General features: G+C 39.5%; 1 protein-coding gene across 6 annotated transcripts in view; it reads right to left on the reverse strand.

Moving 5' to 3' along the window:
* Positions 1-1,248: 1,248 nt before the first annotated feature.
* pdzd2 (PDZ domain containing 2) overlaps positions 1,249-16,685 on the reverse strand; it is a 43,766-nt gene continuing 28,329 nt past the window's right edge. For 3 of the 6 annotated variants that reach the window (XM_034595683.1, XM_034595685.1, XM_034595681.1), the window contains 12 exons: positions 15,610-15,742; positions 14,541-14,628; positions 14,265-14,368; positions 12,996-13,161; positions 10,921-11,828; positions 10,588-10,732; positions 5,441-8,120; positions 3,957-4,074; positions 3,733-3,834; positions 2,693-2,954; positions 2,347-2,481; positions 1,249-1,748 (listed from right to left, as the gene is read on the reverse strand). In XM_034595683.1, coding sequence (XP_034451574.1) covers positions 1,597-1,748; positions 2,347-2,481; positions 2,693-2,954; positions 3,733-3,834; positions 3,957-4,074; positions 5,441-8,120; positions 10,588-10,732; positions 10,921-11,828; positions 12,996-13,161; positions 14,265-14,368; positions 14,541-14,628; positions 15,610-15,742 — 4,993 coding nt within the window. In that variant the 3' untranslated portion in view covers positions 1,249-1,596. Of the gene's footprint in view, positions 1,749-2,346; positions 2,482-2,692; positions 2,955-3,732; positions 3,835-3,956; positions 4,075-4,681; positions 5,245-5,408; positions 8,121-10,587; positions 10,733-10,920; positions 11,829-12,995; positions 13,162-14,264; positions 14,369-14,540; positions 14,629-15,609; positions 15,743-16,685 lie in introns of those variants that run through there. The other 3 variants (XM_034595684.1, XM_034595682.1, XM_034595686.1) reach the window with 2 other exon arrangements.

A 16,685-nucleotide genomic window follows, 5' to 3' on the forward strand; every position in this document is an offset into this window, starting at 1 on the left:
TACATTTTCTCTTTTACCGTACACACTGCATACATTGTAAATCATGAATTCATCATGTGTTAGGGGTGACTTGTTTTTGTTTATGTCAACAGTGTTCCTCTCACTGTCTGTCAGGAGATGATAGAATGACTTTTCTTAAATGCTGTCAAAGGTGACAGAACTTAAACAACACTGTGCATGAATCTTTTGTGTAGCGGAGATAAGGTTTCATAAACATGAAGAAAATGATTTGTTCCAAGCAACACTTCACTAACAGACCAAACGAACTGATTTCTTTTGGGCTGTCTGTGTTCTTTTACTGACATCTAGTGGTCACTTCTTACACATACGCTCACGGTGTTGGCTCAATTCATGAATTAGTATTATTCAAAACAATATGATCAAAGATACCCTTTGATCATATTGGTATTTTTTCTCACTCTAGCTGAGTGTTTATGTAATGCTAATAAGTCATTTTGTGGCAAATTTCCTGTTTAATGATTATCGAAAAGTCAAAGTGGAAAATTCTGTTTACAGTGTGTATTACACCCTCTTAAAGAGATATTAAAAACATATCCTTTTTTATTGGGTTGTTTTGGTATCTTTCTCATATAGTACACTATCAATCAATCAATCAATCAATCAATCAAATTTTATTTGTATAGCCCATATTCACAAATCACAATTTGTCTCATAGGGCTTTAACAATCCAACATCCATATGCTCACACAATGATGCTCACACATTTATTTTGGAGGCCAGTGACACAAAAACTTGAAGCATGAATGAAATGTTTTGAGTGAGTTCTAGCTTTTTACAGCCTTGCAACAGAATTGCGATGTCACAACGAACAACAAACAGTTGTGACAATTTGACTTACAATGTTTAAACAATTTCATAGTTGAATAGTTGAAACTAAGATTGCCCTGAGAACTGAGAATGAATAAACTGTAATTTAAATGTGTACATGAAACAGAATAAGGATTAGGTAGCCTAAAGTTTACTGCATTGGGTTTTTGCAGCAGTATTGTAAACATCATAATCTTTTAGCTTATCTTCTGTAATGCTGCCTGGGCCAAGATGCTCTTACCCAGTTACAGGTAGTACAACTCTGCAGTAACATTACCCACTATGAGCTCATACAGGAAACTACTACACCAGACTAAGGTACTGTTGAGTTACTTGGGAGAATTTACACATACTTCACCCCACTGAACAATTGTTATCTCACAGGTTATTATGCATACCACAAACAAGCCCAGCCATTGGTCTTTTCACATAGTGACTTTATTTTAAGAAAGCACAACCAAGAACCATATTTTATAATTCCAAAGTAAATCTACTGTAAACAAACTGCACTTCCCATCTGAAATAAATCATAATTCAGCATTATACACCACAATAATAAGAGGTCAATCAAATTTGACCTATTTATAGTACAAACACAGGTAACAAGACAAAACGCAAAATTTCAAATGGAGTCCATCAGAAAATTTGTAGAAAAGTGAAAAAAATGTGTCCTGCTTTCTGCTGCTCATCCATACCCTGTTTTAAAGGAAGCTTCACATTGTCCCTTCTCAGGAGGTTTCCATATTTTGTTCATTACAGTCAGGTCATCTACTTGCGAATGAGAAGTTGGTTGGGTCCGTCATTTGTGGCTTTGATGATTTTCCAGGCATCATGGTGCATGAGGCCTTCCAGAGAACAGCCATTGATAGATAGGACCTCATCGCCAACTTCGATAAGCCCCGACAGCTCTGCAGCGCCTCCTGTTGTGGAGAAGCACAGCAGTCCAGCTTAAAGGGATGGTTCACCCAGAAATGAAAATCCACTCATCTTCTCACCCCTATGCCAAAGGGGTGAGTGTGAAGTGTTTGAGTTCACAAAACACTTTCGGAGTTTCAGGGGTAAACAGTGCTATTTGTAGCAGTGATCTAGTGATAGAAAGTGATGGAGCTGCCACTAGGTTTTGCATGATTGATTGGTTGCAAATCTTAAGAGGGTGGGAACTATCTAGTATGAGTCTGAGGACAGACACCAGGGAAGTGTAGAACAGACAAAAATACATGAGTATTTTGGTTTTGTCCCTGTCTGGGTCTATTTGGTAACTGTGTTAGCTCTGTGGACAGTTGTTAACACAAAGATTGGATCAAAAGTCATAAGGTTTAGTGGTTATAAATAACATAAACAACATAATTTAACGAATACTGTGTAATATGAATCATAGGAGGTCCACAGCCTGTGGACCACAGGTATACTCCAGTCCACTGGGAATGGGCCTACACACATTACATCACTTTGTTTGATTCTTGATGAGTATTTACCTTCATCATGGACTTTCTATGAGACTTATAGAGGAAATTTCACCTTTAAAGATGCGTTTGACAGTGAGAGGCCTGTCTCCATGACTTGAAGACTTCCCCCCATCCAGACTGAAGCCCAGGCCAGCAGAGGTCTTATGAAGCTCCACCATTAAAGCACCATCTTGACCACCATTCAACACTGAGAGATATTCAACACAATTACAGAAGTGAAATATAATATATGAATTATTCAGTTCTTCAATCTGCCACCTCACCTCTAGATGCTACTTAATTCTAGTCTTTGTAAAAAATTGCGACTGTTTACGACTGGCGCTATCACTGGAACAACAAGAGCTGCTTATAAGGTTTGTGGATATTTATATGGTCATAGATGCAAGTCTTGGACTAACCTGCCCCGGCTTCCAAAGACTTCCTGGGAGAATGCACACTGTTTGTCTGGCTGACCGAGTCACGTCTGTCAGAGAGACTCAGTTCACTGTCTCTCCAAATGACTACTAAGGCTTGACTGGTCAGCCTGGCCTGGTGAAGACAGGACACAGCCTCTCCATGGGTTTTACCCTCCAGACTTGTGCCGTTTATGGATAAAATGCTGTCGCCTCTCTGGATCGTGCCTTCGAGGCTAGCTGCACCTTTGGTGAAGACCCGGTGAACCTGGACACAAAGTTTTAGTATCTGTTACAGTACCACCCCTGACTGCCCACAGATATTGGCAAAACCTTTTCTAACACAACCAATCATGTCTCTACATTATTTTCAAAACTAACATTAATCATCATTTATCATTTATCTTTTTTTTTTTATATAAAAGCAGTTGTGAACAATAAATATTGTAAGAATCACTCAAATTAATGGGAGTATTAGGTATTCAGCTGCAACATGCAACTTCACCACTTTATGTCACAAAATGCTACACACTGCAACTTTAAACAGAGAAGAGTGTTTGTTTAAATTGGTTTAATCACGTTATATCGTTGGGTTTAAGATGTCTTTTGCATGGGAGACTTGAGGACAGCAAGAAAAAGAAAGATAAACATAACCAGACATAATACAAGAGCACTCACAGAATAAGAGATAATCACAGACATCCCTAAATAGATTTGAGCTAAAAATCTAATCAGCCAGTAAACTACGAAAACTAAAATGTCAAATTCTATGTAATTCATTCCATTTCTAAGGTGACAAATTCAGAGGACTAAGTATAGTTAAATATGACAAGTGCTCTCGTGAGCAGTGACTAAATTTAATAAATAATAAAATATAATAAAAATGACAGAATGAAGTTTTCTTGCTGCTTGTGGGCATTGTTTTTCAAATATACACAGTGATGAGTACAGCAGATTATAAGCACAAAGCACAAGGATAAATTATGAATGAGAATGAACATATTTACAGTACATTAAATTCCTGAGGATTTATATACTGTACTTACAGTTATTGCCTTCTGCTCAAGGTCAACTCCACCAGCAATACTAAAACCAAGCCCTGAGCCCTCTTCTTTACTCAGGACCACAAGCTGAGTTTTGACATTAACCTGCAGAGAGTTCAGACAGATTTAACATGACAAAGGGATTTATACAGAATATAGGACTGAAACTACAGAGTCTAAGGAATCTGTAAAAGATTAAATGACATAAGTCAGTGGTGTGATGTTACCTCAGAGAGGGCCCTGGCCTCCTGAAGCAGGCACAACACGTATGATCTAGCAGTCGGGGAAAGCAACAGTGTTTGCAGCTTACACTGACTCACAGGAGAAGTACTCAGCTCCTTTAAACTGTGGACAAAAGGAGTCAAAATGAACACACTAACACACTAAAACATTTTTTCCCCCCATAGAAATGGATACAATAAAAAGAGGCACAGCTAAAACAGGTCAAAAGATAATTCTTACTTTATGCTTTTGTTTTACAATCTAGTTCAGATGACTGAAATATTTCTACAATAATATATTCGATTACCATACCATTATGAAACGACAACCAAACAAACCAAAAGCAAACCCAATATATGGTGTATCCATAAAATGTATGGTAGTCAGTTGGAGATACCAAAATGCAGTTTATTACTTTCAACTATATGCACAGGTCTGTTAAAGAAAAATACACTCCTCATCATGAACTCAAGTCTCACAGAATGTGATTTGAGGTTGGTTCACAGATTGTGATGAAACGTATTGAAATACATACACAGTAGTTATGTGACCACTCCCCCCTGGTAAATTAACCAAATTTAACAATCTCCTATTGCTAATACGTATTATTTATTAGATAACATAATCCTCTATTCAACTCAAAACGGAAATAAAATATAGATGGAATTAAGACTAATATTTACAGTGGAATGCATTGCATTGAATATTTATTGTAAAAACGTCAAAACTCAACTCAAAGCTAATCTGCTTCCAAAAATCTGTGGGTCAGATATGTTGGCTTTAGATGTCAGTGGCAAAATAAGAAAACAACCACAGAACTGTCATCAAATTCTAAATTCAAATATTGCTGACGTCTGACTGGAACATGGAAGTTCAATACTTCACATTTTACCTAAGCTCTGCTCACTAAAAACTAGTAGGAAGAATACAGATTCTGAAACAGCTCATGGGACACGACCACAGAAAACTGTGTCCTCACGTAGGTCCCCATCATTCACACTAAGAACCTGATTTCAGAGCATTTAAGAACTAACATTTTAACGAAGAGTCATAATGTTATGAAAAAAGTCATAATTTCAGAATAAAATGCCATATTACATCTAAATATTTTTACATTATGTAAATATCTTCCATCTAAATATATTTAGATGTAATATGGCAAATAAATAAACAAATTATTAGTAATGTGTGTAACTATTGAGGCCTGCATTGTATCCCATTATCTCATATCTGAGTGGACAAATGTGTCAGATAAATGAATGAACATGAATATGATTTTAGCCACCATCAGCACTTTTTCTGAAAATGTTAAGCCTTCATTCTGATGACTTTTTCCTCATGAAATTACAATACTTTTATGATATCATGAGCATATTATGAATAACTTATATGTTTCCTTTTCTGACCATACTTTCCTCATGATGAGATCATCAGGATTGCCAGTCAGAGATTTTGGATTCATATGATAGTTTTTAATTGAACTGCCCACCTGATTGACCAGCTGGGCTGTTGTCCAAGGGTCTCTGAGGGTCTATGAGGAGTCTCCTCAGTAAATCCAGGCTCGACTTGGTTCACCATGTTCATATCAACTTTTGTCAGGGTTGCAGAGTGTGGACATCTCTCAGTTCCTGAGGCATCCGAAAGACTTGTAGGATGGATGCCAGGCTCAGTTTGATCTATGGTTGTACCATGCTCTCTGGCAAAGTCCTCTGTGCATAGCTTTTCCAGTTCAGGCATACTGAGGGCCCTGAGCTGCTGCATCCTGCTGCGGGGAAGTTTGCCATGTTTCCTCCGCAGCACCGGAGGGGTCTGTGAAGTAATCCCATATGGCATATTTCGAACCTCAGCCTCAGGATTGTCCTCCAACAGGGGAGCTGTGTTGCAGCTTGTATCTGGATATTCAAGGTTCATTGGTGTAATGCTAGACCTCGATTTACCAAGAGGAGGTGAGCAGGGGGTGGTAGGGGTTTGATTCGCCACATAAGAAGTAAAACCCCTTTGCTGTGTCCGGCAGCCAATAGAATTGACCAAACCAATATAACCAGCAATCCTTTGGTTAAGTGAGGCTCTATATGCCAGAGCATACGACTGAATGTCATTGTTTCTAGCCACAGGCTTGTCAAAATGAGCCAGATTTTCAAAAGACTTTATCTTATGTCGGACAGAGAAGGGATTGTAGTCTGCTGACAAGGTGTTGTCTGTTGGGAAACTTCGCCTTTCCATTGTCTTTATGTGCAGTCTGGATGTGCTGGACTTTGGGGGGCCACTTGTCTCCACGATAGAAGTGAGGTTTAAGCCATAACTTGGGGTTGAGTTAGTTTCTTTAGTAGAACACAGTGAATTAAAACCTGTGTTGAAGACCTTGGCATTAGTTTTTTCTTCCGTGGAAAGGTCAGGAAAAAGCATTGGTGATAATCTTGCATGTGGGCCTCTTTGAGTGTGCTTAGAGTCTTCTGAATAAACTTTTTCATAGTGTGTCAGCAGTGGTGAGGATGAACCAGATAAGGAAGACAGCTGTACTTCTATAAATGTTCTCTGAGTGGAATGTTGGAGTGATTGGCCCTGTGGTTTGGCTGTTGCTTTGGATCCTAATTGGATGCCATTCTCCTTGGCTAGTTGCACAGTTTGTAATGTGCCATCTGCAAGCCTGCACTCAGGTGTAACTTGCCTTATGTCGCTAACTTTTGGCAAAGCAAGGCAGCTGTTCATATCAGTCTGGTTATTGGTCATCAAACAACTGGACATGTCTGCCACTTGTGATAATTTTGCTGACTGGATCAAAGAGGTATACGTGTTTGAAGAAAACTGACTTTCAGTTCTGGTAGGTTTTTGGAGGGGCTCTTCCTGTAGTTTGTTCTTACTCTTAATACTTAGGCCTTTCAGTTTGGGAGCAGTGTTTGGTCTGATTTGAGATTCAACCTGAAGTTTAAAGATACTGCTCCACACAGGACAGTCTGAATTATTAAGAAGGTTTGGGCTAGAGGTCTTGGCAAGTGATGAGGTAGCACGGGGGTTTAAATTAGTTCTACATTTCAAGACTATTTCTTTGTTTGTCACTGATGCTGGCACTCTTGTGTCTGCTCTACTAATGCGTGAACATGAGGCCTCTGATTCCATTAAAGGTGAGAGGGTCTGGTTTCTGTTCAAATGCTTCTGTAAATCTGAGGTTAGCAAGGCATCTGCATGCAGATTTGTAGTCATTCCCTCTGTGACACTATGAGTACCTGATGGGGAGGGGCTGCTGTAAATGCTTAGGCTACCAGATCTGGGTGCCATGCATACTTTGTCACAGGATTGTATGGCACTATTAATGTGGCACTCTGTGGAAGAAATGGGTATTGTACCATTAGAAGATTGGCGTGGTTGGTCTGTGGAGGAGTCCCTGAACAACTGAGAAAGCTGTAAGCACTGGCTTGTTGTCACAGAGCTTTCTTTGTAACCCGCTGAGACCTCAGAGGAAACCTGCATCACATCACAGGTCTGAGTCAGGTTGGTATCTTGACTGCTGCCATCTTGAAAAGGTGAGGGCCCATTTGGTGACTGGCCTAAATAAAAGTGTCCACCTGCAGCAGGTTGCTGCGCATCAGAATAAAAAATCTCCACTTCTTCCTCATCTGAAGAGGGCTCATGAAGATGTCCACCACTGCTGACTATCTTATTGACCATTACACTGTCAGTGGTGGATTCACTGTTTGAATCACTGTCATCTCCTATGGGGTACATCATTTTAGACCCAGACTTTTCCTTTGGTTGTTTCACATGTATTGTCTCCACAAGTGGGGTGGCACATTTCTCATTTCCTGCAACCAGGGTGGAGCAGTCCAGGGGACTGGGCTGTGTTGGAGCGTGAATGGCAGCCTCTTCCGACAGGGCCACAGTATGTTGGCTTGAACAGCAGGGTATAGGCTCATTCAATGATGTTTTGGAGGAGGGTGTCATGTGTGTATTTTTATCAACACAGAGGCTCACTTCTGATAAAATGTCATCTATATTGGTGATGGGTATGTGAAAGTCATGATCTGTGTGGGTCGTGTGGTTGGAATTCCCTGAATTTGCACAGATCATTTGTCCTTCATGGGATGTTCCGTGAGCAGCTCTGGCTGGATTCCGTCTGATGGCTCCATCAATGCTCCCTGACGAAATTATCAAACTGGACAGTTGATCTACAGCTGGAACCAGAAATGAAAAGTAAGCAGTAAGCAAGTGCCGACTAAACCATTTGACATGACATATTATGTTTTTTTTCCAAAAAACTCCAAAAATTGTATTTCATCTTGCAACATAGTGAGGTTACATACAAGGGAGACCATAGAATAAATAATACACGGATATCCAGGGTGAGGGGTGTTCAGTAATCCAGTGTCAATCTTGAATCTTATAAAAAGGTGATGATCTGTGTGATTTCTTCATAATAAACAAGCAAAGTCAAAATCTCATTAATGAAAGCAACAGAGGGATCAATGAGAGGGTTGCTTGGTGGATACTAAACAAAGTGATATTCCAAGATCACAAACTGCACAATAGCTGGTGTGTAAACATCTGTTGTCTGGTTGTCTAGACAGAAATAATGAAGTGATCAGTCCAGGAAAAATGTAGACACATTTTCAGGTTTTCTTCAGGTGCTAAAGACTTGACTGCAGACATTGCTGTGGTTGCTCCAGGATATCACCTGGTAATTTATTCTGTGGCTGTCTTTTATGTTACAGGCTAAGTTGGGGAAGACATAAAGAGTAAGACTAAAGGATATTCACCAAATATACTGATACTACTGAACACTGAAAAGTGACAGGAATGAAACATTTTCACAGTGTATGTATTTTTTGACCATATCAAATCTGAAATTGGATCAAATTTCAATCAAAAGCAACCCTTCACCAGAAAACTACCAGGTAGATGTTGAACATTTTTACAAATTCTTGATTGTAATCAAATAAACTGACCCCTGTGAAGATTGCAGTAAGCCACAGCAATGTCTGTATTACACTCAAACTAAATTCACATGACTCTACCATAAAAGGAGCAGCTATTACACTACATACAGTGGTAAGCATACAGGGAGTAAAACTACAAGGTAACTCTAGTGTAACTAAAAGTTAAATATACTGTATAAGATAGTCACCATGGATAGAAAGCCAGAAGCTTGCAGGTTGCTTTGGGGAAGTAAATGAGGGAGGGTTGATCCTACATCTTAGGTCAGCATAAAAGGGAAAGAGATGGTGCTCTATTTAAAGACATACTGAGTAGAATCCACTAATGACGTGTAAACAGAACAAGCAAAATTATACACCACACACATCACACGTTGGTGCATGGCTCCAGAAAACTCCATTGATAGAATGAAAATCGGATGTAAGTTTTTCAATATGATAGATGAAATGCCCCTCTTCCCTTCAGCACCTGAAGGGGCGTGTCTGCATTTGATTGACAGCTGGCATGATAAACAAGCTTGTGTTGTGGCGTACAAGTCCTGGGTAGACAGTATGTTGTGAGCAGTGGTGTTAAAGAGTTAGGAACACATGCATTTAAAAAGTTGCAAGAACGTTTACATTCTCTTTATTGTGCTGCAGAGGAGCAACTAATAGCTTTAATGGGCCTCATGCAAGAACATGTTTGTATTCTTATCCATAATTCTTCTTCATTTGTTTGTGCGGTGAAGTTGAAAGAAAAGTGCAGGAAAGTGTGAACTCTACGATGAGTGCACATATGATGCTAATTGTAGAGGTGCCCATGGTCTTTTGTGCAGGTTGACTAGAGGTTAAGCAAAACATTAATCACCTGTAGAAAATAGTGAATTTTATGGAAATTATCAAAATATGGGTTCATGTAGACAATTGACAATTCCAGCCAGCCATCTCTGTGAGGACCTTGCACACAGACGCGTGCCAGCTGAAATATTTTGCAGAACAAAGGAGTTGTGAGCACAAGCGATTTAGGTGAACTATGCATTCACCAATTTTCTTAAATTTCACCTTCTTTATTGTATTTCTCGAGTTTTTTACAGGCACAAACAGAATTTACAAATTGTCCAGACCTGTTGTAGGATTCATGTGAAATTAGTTTTCCACAAATGGATCATACATTTTACATATCTGCAGCTACCTGACAGAACAGATCTGCACCAGGTGGATGTAGACTTGGGGGGATAATTCATTGAGCATTTTAATACTGTTACTGTGGACCAAACTCCTGGTCAAACTGCTACGAATTCTTTCACAAATCTAGATTTGTCTGTTGAGAGTGATTCCATCTGTGTAGCTAAATTACAACAAATGAATCCGTGGCTCTGAGCCAGTCACATTAGCCACATATATATGTGAAATACACCAGGTTAAAATATAATGGAATTTTCCTTTAGTAATATACTGTTTCATTTTAAGTGTGCTGACTGAATAGGAAGGACTGTATGTTGTTGGACAACATAATATTACGTTGCAGCAAAACTGCTACTTTTATTGCTGGATTTTCTGCATCCTGTCCACTCTCCTACACAAGTGTTACGAACATTCATAAAGGATCACACCTCAGTCCGAGATTCACTATCAGAGAAGAGTACTAAGTTAAATGGAAAACAGTGGCATCGACACTGATACTGAATCTTATAATCCTCAATACGATGATTCAAAATGGAAGTCTTACCTGAAACTGGTTTCTTGACCTCCAAGCACAGTGTCATAGGAAGGTTGTGCATCAGATCACAGATTTCCTGGTAGCTAGAAGAACACACTAGCTTTTCTCCAATTTTTACAATCTCATCTCCAGGACACAGAAGGGCTGAAGATCCCTGGAAAAAACAAATAAACACAAGAGATAAAACTTTTTTCATTGAGCAATATACTTGCCAGTGCACAATCCAATTAAAGTCAAAGTTTTTATTGTTAAAATTATTCAAACTGAGAGATTAAGCATAAGATCTGATGCATCCATTCACTAACACTGGAGTGATACAAAGAAAAAAACAATCAGACTTACCCTTTCTGCTGCACCTCCAGGCTTCAACCCTGTGATGACAACTCTTAGAGGGGATGACATGATTTCCAGGTCAAGCCCGAAAGACTCGTCCTCACTTCTCCTCAGGGTCACAGTGTCAATGGCACAAACACCCAAGAGTTCACTGATCTCTCCCTTCTTACAGTGCTGATGGGATATCGACCCACCAGCAACCCCAGGGCTTCTCCCACACTGTGTAGGCTGGGATAAGGGCTGTGACAGAGAGAGCTCATCAACTTTGGACTTTGGCTGCTGGGGCAGGTTTGGGGCTTCAATGCTCATCATACTTTTGACCCGCGTAACTGCTTTATGCTCAAGCTTGGGGGAGCGCTTGGACTCCAACTGTCCATCATCTTGATTTGTATGGTTCTCACTACTGAGGGTCAGATTACTGGACACAGAGCCCGTACTGCTTGCCACCCCTGCTTTGTCGTCAAAGGGAGAACGGATGACTTCCTCTCGCTGTGAGAAACTACCATCGAGTGAAGTTGTCATATCATTGCTTCCACACCTCTTTAAATCCCCACCATCTTCACTGTCTCCACCTACATCTAATGATGATGTAACAGATGTAGCAACAACACCCATTGAATCACTTTTGGAAAATTGGGAAGCTTGGGCATCACTCAATTTATCAGAGTCAGATTTTGTTAGTCTGTGGGAGTGCTCAGCGTTTCCAGTGTTGTCCGAGTTCTCTTCATCACTGAACCCTTCCTCAAAACACATCACTCGTCGCTGGCGGAGAAGTGGACTTCGCACTGAAGTGGGGCTCGAGATGGCAATGGGCTGGCAAACATCCTCTCCATGGTGATGAAGAGGGACAGGGGTCTTGTCACGTGATGTGTTGTACACAGGACCACTCTCCACTTCTATTAGGGAAGGGGTGAATGCTGCAGAATAAAATGCAGGTAATGTGGTTTATTCAAAAAGGATATATTAAAACAACTATCAACATGTTAACAAACTAACAGTAATTTTAATGGTTTTTAAGGTCTCGACCTTACTATCTAACGTGCCTTGAGATTAAGTATATTATGATTTTGTGCTTTACAAATAAAATTAAAATGACTTGGGTAAAAACTGAAAAATATGGCTGTCTTTAGTGTATTTAAATCAAACACTGATTTTAGGCTGTAAAGAAGGTCACATGATCAATCATTCAATCAATACTTATTTGTATAGCCCACCACTATGCCAATGGAGGGGTGGGTGAAGTGTTTGAGTCCACAAAACACTTTCAGGGGTAAACAGCATTGCAGCCAAATCCAATACAGTTGAAGTAATTGGTGACCACTTCTTCAAATGTAAATAAACACCAGTAACTCGCTGTTCTCGTCTCGCAAGAACTCACAATAACTGCAGCAGTAACTAGGAGGAGGACAACAGCGGACATTTCGAATAAAAACATGGTGTAAATGACGCCATTTTGAGTCGAATTTGAATGTCGGGGCCTACGGACACTTTGAAGAATCGATCCCCACCCCTCCATCGGCATAGTGGTGAGTAGATGAGTGAGTTTTCAATTTTTTGGTTGAGCCACACCTTTAAAAATGTGCAAGAGTAAGGAAAAATTACCAAAAAACCTATTAACAGGTGGCAAAAAACATAGAAAATCTCAGAGAGAGCCACAAGGGAGGGTTCCCTCTCCCAGCACGGACAGAAGGGCAATAGATGCCATGTATGAAATCTTTGGTCAATAAACTTGCTAGTATCTCTTGACTGCATGAAGAGACAATGACGGCTGGTTCAGAGCTTTGGAAGCTCAAAAGTCTGCATTGCAATTCTGACAGTAAAAAAAAAAAAGACCATATGATCTTCCTGTTTGATCTACATGGAAAAAGTCCAAATAATCTAATAATAATCAAACTGTGTATGAGAGCTAACCCTGTGACCACCTTTAGTCCAGACTCAAATCTCTGTTCAGGTTCTTGTTTGACTTGATTGTCTGATGCATGGCTGCAGTATGAAAGTCACCGCACTCTACAGCAAGCTGTGATTCTTGTCCAGGTAACCAATCCCAAACATTTTCCATGGTGATTAAATGGTTGAAAATGTACCATGTAGCTGTGACGTGCTGTCATCCATGGACGTACTGCACCTCTGCTGGTGGAGAGCCTCGTCACTGTTCAAGCCCATGAGCATGGAGTCAGACAGGAACGAGTGGCTGGACACGTCCTGGGAGAAGTACTGAGATAACTCTGTCTCAGAGCTCAGGGACCCCTGCTTCAGAGTTGTGAAAATGGAGGAAGAACAAGTTAAGTGAAAGAAAAATGAAAACCACAACTGACACCTTTTTTAAGTAGTTTTCCATAATTTTCACGATATCGAAATTGACAATGTAGACAAAGAAAACAGACAATAAAAGTTAATTGCTGAACTTAAAAGGTAAGTAGAAAAGATTATCACAATGCAAGTATGTGACAGTTTAACTCGATTGTACCGATCAACAGTTGTTCGTGGTAACACAGCGAGAAAGATAGAAACATATGTAAACAAGGGTGTAAAAAATACAAATGTTATATGGAGGAAATCCATCAAACAAGTTTTAAGGATCTAAAGGATACACAAGTGATTGTGCGGTTGGTGTTGTTTTCACCTTGTGAGTCTGTTTGTGTGTCATCATCACAAAATATGGGAAGACCTACAGCAGCAAAAACTACCACAGAGGTGGTTTTGAACAATTTGACAGATGTCTGTCTAAGTGACTGCAGATAGACTACCATGACATTGTCTCTAGTGCAAAAGATGCAGTCACAAAACTAAAGGTATGTAGTTGAGATCAAAAAGTGGACAATGTCCCTGCATATTAAATCCATGGCCAACTTTGTTTTAAGATCACTGTATCCCAGTCTCAATATTACCCATCCACTCAAACCCCTTGACCAGATGGTATCTAGTTTGAATTTGATTGTGTTAATTCCTGACATTACATTTTATTCTGCCTTTTCAATAAAACAGTCGGACAACATAAGTTTAACTCTCAATTTCAAGACTTTTAAAGCTTTAAACATCTAATTACTTAATGTGAATGATGTCAACAGTACTTAATAACAACAATAACAGTTCTTGGTTGTAAGATCTCATCCTTACTATGTAAAGTGCCATGAGATGATGTATGTTGTGAACTGGCACTGTACAGACAAAACTGTGTGAATTGTGTCCTTATGATATTATAGGCAAAACCAAGAGTTCCCACGACGAGCAAACACTTGGCAACTGTGGAAAGAAAAACTACCAAGAATGTATACATATTGTATGCTACATCTCCAAATCTCTCAAAACCTATGAACTAAGCAATCATATCTGAATCCTAGATGAACACGTACTCTGCTGGCAGGCTCAAGGAATCTCTTCATGGTCCAGCTGAGAGCAGGGGAGCCACTTCCCTGTCTGTCCTTCATCGTTGGGTAGGGGCTCTTACAGGACAGACCTGTGGTTTACAACAGTGGCAGTTAAACCCACAGAGCTCAAAAACCCAGAGCATTTTCAAAAAGAGGTATTTGGCCATGCTGTTGAACTCCCTCTAACACTTAGTGAACATAATGTAGTAGAAAATAAAAGGAGAGGAAAGCCAAATCAAAATGTAGGTAAACATAACAGACCTTGGGAGTAAGTTGAGTGTCTGTTCCTGCTCATTTTGTCCCTGTGTGAGGATCGAGCTATAATGAGATCCATCTCCTGTTCTGATACCTGAGAAATATAGAAATGCACTTTTATCATGATTGCAAGTTAAATAACATATATACATATAGAGCATAGACATGAAGATATAGATAAATAGCATTGTCTACATTATATGTTTATGCTGCCCTCTTATGGACAACACAGAAATGAAAAAGACCTCTTAAAAGAATAGTTCACCCAAAAATTATAATTCACTTATTATCTACTCACCCCTGTGCCAATGGAGGGGTGGGTGAAGTGTGTGAGTCCACAAAACACTGCTGGAGTTTCAGGGGTAAACAGTAACTAACCCTGTTTACCCCCTAACCCTATCATTTTTGGGTGACCTATTCCTTTAATTTGAAGTCTGGTGATAACATTTAAAACAATCTGTTTTACATTTACATTTTAAACAAATGTCTAAATGCATTAAAAGTAGATTTTAATGTGGATTTTGTTTTGCTGTAAAATTTGACGATACAAAGTTTCATTCTTAGTGCAAATGGTGTTGAGCCCAAATGTCTGTTACAGGTCTCTTTGATTACAAATAATATGTGTCAATTCTGGAACAAATTAATGGTTGTTCCATTGTCCATAAAATGGTCTTATACAAGTTAAGTTTCTGAAAAAGAATGGAGAAAATTTGCTGTGGCAAAAAAGAGCTTGTATGTTGACAGGACAATAACAAGTTAATGGGAATGATCTACGTATGAACTTCCCCAGTCTTATGTCAACAGGGGCGCCTGGATGTAACGCTTTTAAGGGTTGCCTTGTATATAATGGGGCATTGAATAAATACATTTACTTGGATAAAGGTAGTTTAAGATTACAGACTCATCTGCTTGGTATTAGTTTTTATTTTATTTTTATTTTACATGCTCTGAATACCTGTGGGACACCAACTGCTGAGTTCTACAGATGTTGGGGCTCCTACACAACTATAGATATTGGTTATAAATGCTAAAAGAGAAGATATGTCCATAAAAACGGAAACAAACGTTGTCTTACCTTAGGATTTGGGTGCCTGCTTATAATGAGACTGACTGGTCCTGGGCCACATTCACTGAGGATGGCATAAGCCTCACCGAGAGCAGCATGTCGAAGACTGTCTGAGTCAACCTCCAGTATTTGATCTCCCCGGCTGCAAGGAGAAGCACAACCCTGTCAAAGACCTCACTTTGTACACGCAACAACATCACAACCAAAATGATCTGGTTTAGAATATAAAAAGAGGAGACTATTGAAGTTCGTTTCTAAAATATATTGATCCCGGGGAGTGTTGTGCATGTTCATATTTTGTAAACACTGAACTGAACAAATCAGTTTTTCAAATGATGAATGTTTTCTTAGTCATCGTCGTATATAGGCCACCATGGGAAATACCATGAGCGAGAGAAAATGTGTGTGTGTCCTCAACATACACAGACACACAGGCCCCGGGGCTCCGCCCCCACTCACTCACTCAGAGCAACACACACAGTGAGATGAGAGGAGCGTTCACGTGAAGCAGCCGGTAAGTGACTTAGTTGAAGAACAGTGGAAACAAAGTCGGTTGGTTTCCTGTTTCCTCCTCCACTCTGACCTGCTCTCACTTTAACTAATAAACACTCATCACTAGTTATCAGGACCTGATCAGTACATGAAGTAACTTAGTGTTTGTTTGATTCGCTCCATAGTTTATAAGGCTGCATTTAAACATAATGAAAAATAAGTCGTCAATATTTTACAGCTCAGTACAACATGAGACGTGACGCTCACAGTCAGGACTCAGTGTTAAAGTGACCGGTGCAACACTGATCCGACACCATTGATTAATAACTAAATATGATTGTAAGCTTGTCATCTACTACATCATAATCATCCCAATAAAATGGAACTAAGAGGTGTATAGGAGAACAAACTATTGTTTAGTTTGAGGAGCTGAAATTGGATTATTTGGAAAATAGTTATATGTGCTGCCATGACTCATGATATGGATCCGCAAAATGCCTGCATACTTTAATACTGTTGGCACTTTGAGCACATTGTACTAAATGGTTTGTATTTATATAGCACTTTTCTAGTCTTGATGAACACTCAAAGCG

The sequence above is a fragment of the Hippoglossus hippoglossus genome, chromosome 9, assembly GCF_009819705.1.
Source record: "Hippoglossus hippoglossus isolate fHipHip1 chromosome 9, fHipHip1.pri, whole genome shotgun sequence".
NCBI classification, from domain to species: Eukaryota; Metazoa; Chordata; class Actinopteri; order Pleuronectiformes; family Pleuronectidae; genus Hippoglossus; species Hippoglossus hippoglossus.